Source organism: Centropristis striata, chromosome 17, assembly GCF_030273125.1.
Source record: "Centropristis striata isolate RG_2023a ecotype Rhode Island chromosome 17, C.striata_1.0, whole genome shotgun sequence".
Taxonomy (NCBI): Eukaryota; Metazoa; Chordata; class Actinopteri; order Perciformes; family Serranidae; genus Centropristis; species Centropristis striata.
The window spans coordinates 8,301,116-8,309,111 of NC_081533.1; the positions used below are offsets into that span (position 1 = coordinate 8,301,116).

Sequence of the window (7,996 nt, forward strand, 5' to 3'; positions counted from 1 at the left end):
ACAAGAGTTAATGCATGTAATGGCCCAGGGGAGACTAAAAGAAGGAACATGGGGTTCTCCTCTTGAATGCCCCATGGAACATAAAACAAGGGGAGCCTGTAAATGGAGAAAACATGATGAAGTTCCCTTAATTCAAGAAAACACTACAAAATGCCCTCTGGGGTAATGAAGTAATGAAGTAACAGGTAAAGAAGTGCCCTCCAGGTTGGTTGTATAGGCTGATACATGCTACAAATATTGATATGCACCAGTGCCCTCAGACAGCATAACAAAGTCCAGAAGGTCTAAAAAGCCTGTGGCATAATACATACCAACACAGACACAAGGAAATGTCTAACATATTCATTCCTGGTAAATGCAGTGGTGTCTCAAAGAAAGCAATGCAGTGTCAGGGCCTCTCAGGTATATGACACATGTACTTTGATGTTGTGCTTGGTGTCTCTTCGAGGCAAACTAAGTGACAGTTGTTTGTTTTCTCACAGGTTTTCATAATTCAGGTCACAGAGAATGAGAGCAGAATGTATCCCAGAGGGAAGCTTCGGCATAAACCTTGTGATTTCTCTTCACTCTGCAATGACTGTGGGACTCAAGACAACAGAAGTGCAGGAGCCAAACATCAAACCTTTAAGTGGACCCTTAATGTGATTTGACTTTCCGAAACGGCCTGTTTCAATCAGCAGATGGAGTGTCAAAGTGGTCTTACCTTGCTGTGCATCAGAACTCTGCGCTCACTACAAACTGGAACAGATGGGCAATAAGAGGTTTTCTCATGAGAGAAATTGGAATGCAACATGATTGCCCACTAAGAATCCTGTGGATCAGGGTGTACAGTATGTACCTTCAGAGTAATTGCTGCATATCTTGTTTTTCTGTAGCTATGAGAAAATAATTTATAAAAGTTGTCTGGACTTTATAATGAGAATTTGCTGACAAGCAAAGACCCTGGAATATCAAAGGCATATGGACTGTGTGAAGAAAGAAAAATGGACATGTTCTCCTTTGGGTGATGGAATCAAAGAACATATATCATATCTCTCTCTAGATATGCTTTCATAATATGAACATAATCCTCTTTTGTGTGCATTGTCATAGAAACCAAAAGGATTATAGAGAGCTGAATACCTGATGCTACCTACTATTATCTTTTTAACCCTTTATGATTTAAAAAAATACAAATAAATAATAATTAACTAGAAGGCCATTTGGAGAGCTGAGACCTCCGACATGGCCATGTCTGATCTTGTAATGTTAATCCAAAATTTGATGGGTTCTTTCTTGGGCTACGTTTACATGATGACTGTCTGAACAGAAGACGCAAAAGTGGCGTCTCGTCTTCACTTTTTATTCCGCGTTTAGACGAGCGTTTTTGGGAGGAAATCTGCGTGCATACGGTGGCGCTAAAGTGTGTGAATTGGATTGGGTATGCATGCCAGGCAGCATCACTTAAAGCGATAAGAGCATCTTTGGGCATGTGGAAAATTTCACATCACGCATTTTCATCAGCTACTCCTTCCACAAAGTTCTCCACCATCCACTAGATCTCCCAGGTCTCGTCCAAAGCCGTCTGGCTCGCCTCCGACCAATTGGTGCATCCAAAATGTGATAGAGGTAATTACAGATCCTTCTCTGTTCACTAATACTATCTGTACATATCCTGTACATTTGGTGGAAAGACTCCTGTAAGTTTATTAGAGCTGCCAGAGCAGCTTGAAGGTCTGACGCATGGAAATAATCCCACATGTTTCTTTATTTCCCTGTACTGGCACATGTATGTGACGTAAACACATACGTGACGTGAGCAGATCTGAGCATAGTTTTGTGTCTTGGCAGTGTAGACGGACACGCTACGGTGGAACGGATTACAGTTTTCCACTCTGGAGGGTGGTTTCAGATTTTTGCGTTTTTAAGCCCCAAAAACGGCGTCACCGTCTAAACGAAAGGCACTTCCTATAAAATATTTTGTCATTTTACCTGCAATCGTCCTCATGTAAACGGGGTCTTCGTCCATGCTACACCCTTCCACCAAGTCTTTGGCCAGTAGTTTTTCTGTCGTCCTACTGACCAACAGACAAACAAACAAACCAAACCAAGAACATAACTTTAGTATTTGAAAGACTGCAGCTCCTCCCAGTGACAGCACCAGTAGAGCTGTTTACCATATGTACGCCAGGTATTCAATAAAAAATTAAATGTCTGCTCCCCTACATTTGTTGAGACAGGAAAAGTAATCAGTCAACTATTGATCAATTGATATATCTGGTCTATCTTCTTGGTGATCTGTGGTATTACAAATTCCAAGAAAGTTATCATCATATTCCCACCAAAAGCGATCATGGATTTCAATGGGAGCCTGGACTATGGGTCCTATCCAACAGGGATGCCCTATAACACGAGCATGGACTACGAGGACTACTACCAGGAACCTGACGCCAGCAAAATCATCATCCCCTCCATCTATGCTCTTGTCTGCTGTGTAGGTCTTACTGGTAATGCCATGGTCATCTACGTTATTCTGAAATATGCCAAGATGAAAACAGCCACAAACATTTACATCCTCAACTTAGCGATTGCTGATGAGTTGTTCATGCTCAGCGTTCCTTTCCTGGCCACATCAGCTGCTGTCCGTCACTGGCCCTTCGGGTCGCTCATGTGTAGGTTGGTGCTGAGTGTAGACGGTATCAATATGTTCACATCAATCTTCTGCCTGACTGTGCTGAGTGTGGACCGCTACGTAGCAGTAGTTCATCCTATAAAGGCTGCCCGCTACCGCAGACCCACTGTAGCCAAAGTGGTCAATGTGTGTGTGTGGGGGCTGTCGCTCATTGTCATCCTGCCCATCATAATCTTTGCAGACACTGTCCCAGCCCAGGACGGTGGTGTGGACTGTAACTTCTTGTGGCCTGAATCGGCGTGGTCAGAAGCTTTTGTGGTTTATACCTTCCTGTTAGGGTTCCTGCTGCCTGTTGGAGCCATCTGCCTATGCTACTGTTTAATGGTGGCCAGGATGCGAGCAGTGGGACTAAAAGCAGGCTGGCTTCAACGACGGCGCTCGGAGAAGAAGATCACCCGCATGGTACTGCTAGTTGTGGCTGTGTTCGTTCTCTGCTGGATGCCCTTCTACATCGTCCAGCTGGTCAGCGTTTTCCACAGGCCCCCAGACCCCATGGTCACTCAGCTTTTTGTCATCCTCAGCTACGCCAACAGTGGCGCCAATCCTATCCTGTATGGCTTCGTGTCTGACAATTTCCGGCGTTCATTCCAGCGCATTGTGTGTTTCCGGTGGCTGGAGTCTGGGCTGGATGGAGAGCAGGTGGATTATTGTGCTGTAGCTTTGAAGAGACAAGCAACATGTAGCCCTCTGGATTTTCCCAAGGACTGTATGGCTTCTGATATGGTGTTTCGCAATGGGACGTATACCTCCCGCACAACCACAGTGTAACCAGAACAGGGCTGAAACAAGCAGCACCAACCTAAAGTAGAGGATTTCCACCTTGGACTTATACTGGGGAGGGTTTCATCTGGAGGACACAAGTGTGCCATTCAAGAATTTACTTGACAACAAGTCAACTTCTTAGGTCATGTCAGTTTTGGGACATGGGCCACAAAGTTAAGAAACTCAGAAGAACAAGTAACCCATAAGAACCCATGGTGACTCGTGTAACAAACACTTAAATCTTCTATAATCTCCGATATTCAGCTTTATGCTTCACATTAACTCATTAAATCCCTAAGCGACACATACTCAACACCCTGGTGTGGTGGTCATGTGACAGTCATGTGACTTTGACAGGAAGTGACTTCTCCAAAATGTGGCTGTGACTGGAAACAGAAATGTGAAAAAGTATCTAATTTCAAAAAGGTTATTTTTGTTACTATGGGCTAAGTTTAAACCCATTTAACAATTCTAATCCGTTAACAGGATGTCCTGTATTGCATTGAACTTGTTCTGACCATTTCCTGAACAATTTAAAGTCACATTTTTGATATATGTTATGTAGATGCAAACAAAAATGCAAATGGTTATTTGTTTTTATTTATTATTGATGTATTATTATTATTTTGTTACTTTAAAAAAAATCTGAAAAAAAATTTGATGTTAAACAGCACCATTAATGTCACAATTTTGATAAATGTTGTGGAGATCCAAAGAAAGAGGCAAATTTGTGTTTCTGTAAGCAGAAAATGTGTCTATTTTTTATTTTAAAATAAGAAATATCATAAACATAAATTCCATAAACGCCCAATGTAATGTTTATGTCACATCACAGGTCTTTGACATTTAGGGGTTGCATTTTTTTAAAAAACATCATAAATGTGTTCTATGTGGTTCACTTGTTCTGTTGTATAACCCCATAATTTTCCTTTAAGGACAACTGGGTCTGGGTTCTTATGGGTTAATTGATGAGCAGAATATGGATAGTTCTGCAGCTAATCCAGCTGACTGACATATTGAGAGAAAATGAAAAAGAAAAAGATGTATATAACTGAAAGGATCCCACTCACTTTCTGTTTTCAAGTGGGCAAGGATGTAAAGCACAGATGAATGTAATCACAAAATGGTGATGCTGATTAACATTTTGATTCTGTTACTTGACTGATGACAGGTATATAAGGCTGCTTATGCAGCGGGTAAAGTCATCACAAACGTGAAATACCATGTTTATTTGTTTTAATATAATCCAATGGCACCCCAACAATCCCCAAATTATACAGTTATTTATTAAAATACTGTTTACTTCACTAACCGAGAACAGCTTGCAATTATTTCTCAGAAGCTGTTATCTCAGAATCATAAGATAATTAACTCTATATCTCAAAGGACAACATGATGTTGAGATAACAGCTTACTTTAAAATAACTTTGGTTTATGAAGATGAGATAATTAACTCATTATTTCAAGGTAACAAAGGGGAATTTTCCTTTCATTACCCAAAGTGTGTCGGTCAAACCAGCCGACAGTTAATGGATTCAAACAGCTGAGCTGTTACCTTATTTTTAAAATTGAATGCAGTCACACCTGGGTGATTGTCATGAAGCCAGTCTAAGTTATGTCTGTGAAGATTATAAGGTCATACTTTATTAAACTAAATATATTTCACTTTTATATGAATGAACTGTATAGCCATAATGAGGCACAATAAATTTGTTTCTGTGCTAAAATAATATTTTCTATATTTTTAAACATATTTTTGATTCAGAAATTCATTACCGTAATGTGTCCAGATAAAAATGCAACCTGGTCTCACAGGAATCCGTGAAATAGCCACGGATTTGCTTAACTGAAAATCCGTGGAATAGCCACGGAATTGCTCAAATTTCCATGAAACTGACACGGATTTCGCTACAATGCAAGTTAATGACAGTCATATCCCGTGGCTATTCCAACATACAAAGTGATTATGTACATTCACTGAGTGAATATTTAGAAAATAAAACATATGTTTCTCGCGACAAAATGTGATCAAAATCCATTTTTATGCAGAAACTAAGTCAAAACATTGATTTTTTTCATATATAATATGAGAGAACTGTCCGCCATGTTTTTTGTTTGAGTGATTCCGTGGCTATTCCACGGATTTTGAGTTAAGCAAATCCGTGGCTATTTCACGGATTCCTGTGAGACCAGGTAAAATATTTAAAAAAACTTTATAAAAATAATTAATTTGTTTTAAAAATTTATAATTTAACAGAATATAATCAATTTTTTTTTTAAACAATGTATAACGGACAAATTCTGAATGAAAATTGATGAGAAAAAATGGTTAGATGTTACGGTAATGATTATTATTTTAATAAAATACATTTTGGTGATACCAGCTACCCTTGAGCATATTTAAGTGCTTGCCAAAGAAAAAAACTAAAACAACAACAACCTTTGTTGTTTTTTTTATTTCTATGTAAAAATGTGTTACGGTGATGAATTTTGTTGCTCACAGTGTCTCTAAAAATGTCAGAAAATACCTTAAAATAGATTATAAATTCATATTAAACAGTGACTTTAAATTGTATATGTTATAAAGGGTCAAATACATTTTCTATTCAATGCTCTTGGATTTTTGCTACGAGCTGTACCATGTTCAGGAGAATCACCCTACTGTATCCCTTCACTTACTTCACCATGTCAATCACTGTCAGCTTGTTCTGACGCGTTGGATTGAATTCATTGATGAAAGGAAACAATCTTTGTCTTTCTTGACGCAACAAGTTTATTATCTCGTTATCAGGCACAGCCATTTTTGGCTTCCTGAGATTTCAAATTACTTTTACTTTTTTATTGCTGTTAAGATACAGTTTATGAAACTCAACACTCCCAAACAAAACTGATATTTTGAAAAGCAAATTAAAAGCCTGCAGTGAAAGCATACCATAACATACCATTCCCTTCATACAGTTTATCTTTTATTTACTTTTTTTCCCACTGTTCTTGCTACAGCTCAGCTTTTTTTCCAACTTATGTTGAAATTACATTATGTTCAAACATAAACATTTCTCTGAAGTCAAGTTGTTTTTCTCACATTTTAAACATTTATATGAAATTTGATTTAATGTTTTTTTCTTATTTACCAATTAAATGAACCCTTTTAATTTCAACATAATTTCTCAAAAAGCTTGTTTTACGAATTTGTAATTGAATATCAAACATTATAAACTCAGCTGGAGTTAAAATTCAAAAGTTTTGATTTCTTTACAGAAGAGGCTAAATAAACAGTAATGGGCCAGATACAATCTGTGAGCTGTGAGGAAATGTGGGTGCTGTTGGGCATTATATTTAATCAGGAGGTATATTTTGAGTAAATATCTTATTTATTTGCCTTTATAATAGCAATTTCTTTAGAATGGAAACTATTCTAAATAGATATTGTTTAAATTTCACCATGTGTTCAAATCTCTCTTTCAAACTTTTAGATGTGATTGATCTAGTCTGTCTTAAATGTAGTTGTTCTGGGGATTTGTACAACACAATTCAAAATTGTTGATGAATTGATGTCTCTTGGGAAAGGCAACATGTGCTAAAGTATGCTCGTGTGCTAATTTATTTTTCCAATGACAAATAAGAATGACTTAATAATATATATTTAAAAAAAATAACACGGTATGTTATGGGGGGGATGTAATGTGTTGGGTGTGTGTTGGCCCTGAATATCACCCAGATAAGAAAATGGTTAAAATCATTAATGGGTGTCACTTTCTCTCCGCTTTCTAATGTTTGATTCTTTCTGTGTATGTTTCTGTATTTGCTGTATCTATATTTGTTAATCGTTCATTGGTGGATATGTTTGACTTTAAGGTTTGTCTTTGCAGATTGAGCCAAAATGTTCTGCTTCAATTGCACAACATGGCAGAAATTGCTGAAAAAAATGTATATGTTGAGTTAATGTTTCAGAATTACAAAGGTTCACAAAATTATCCTTTTACCTGTGATTTTGTCATCTTGTGTCCTGCAGATTAGAGTTTGTCAAAAAGGTGAAAATTATATTTTATAATAAAGTTTTAGTCCAGCCTTCAGACTTGAGAACAGTAAGTCAGTGTGTTTACATGCACAGTTTAATCGAGCTATGCTTAAAAACTGCTTATTTTCTGCAATGATCCAAAATCCAATGCAAAGATCCCAAGGGAGAATTCTTAATAGATCCCATGGAGATGCTACTTCCAGCTTGGCCTACAAAAATACGTAATTTCGTTTGCTCTCTATACTGTAGCATTACAAATATTTAGCCATAGGCATTTAGCAACAGGTGCTGAGGTTAGCACGACAAGCTACCAAGCTAACCTGCAAGTAATTTCAAAATGGTGAGTCCAAATGAAATACTTGCCGTGTTTCCTTTAGGGGGAAGAGTGGCCACCATGAACGTCTCAGGCCACGCCTTCTCAAAAGCTGATCGTTGCGACGGATTAAACACAGGAGACGGTGATCGTGAATTAACCAGTATCGCTAACTGTGCACAGAGTGTCTGGTGCTTGTTGTAAACCAACAGAGAACACTAAGTGAACACCT

At 38.0% G+C, this 7,996-nt stretch overlaps 1 protein-coding gene across 1 annotated transcript; it reads left to right on the forward strand.

Annotated features, from left to right (window-relative positions):
- The first annotated feature begins 834 nt into the window (after nucleotides 1-834).
- Nucleotides 835-7,405, forward strand: sstr1b (somatostatin receptor 1b). The gene has a single exon (XM_059355123.1). It carries the CDS (start codon nucleotides 2,333-2,335, stop codon nucleotides 3,437-3,439), a length of 1,107 nt encoding a protein of 368 aa, XP_059211106.1. The 5' UTR covers nucleotides 835-2,332; the 3' UTR covers nucleotides 3,440-7,405.
- The last annotated feature ends 591 nt before the right edge of the window (nucleotides 7,406-7,996 follow it).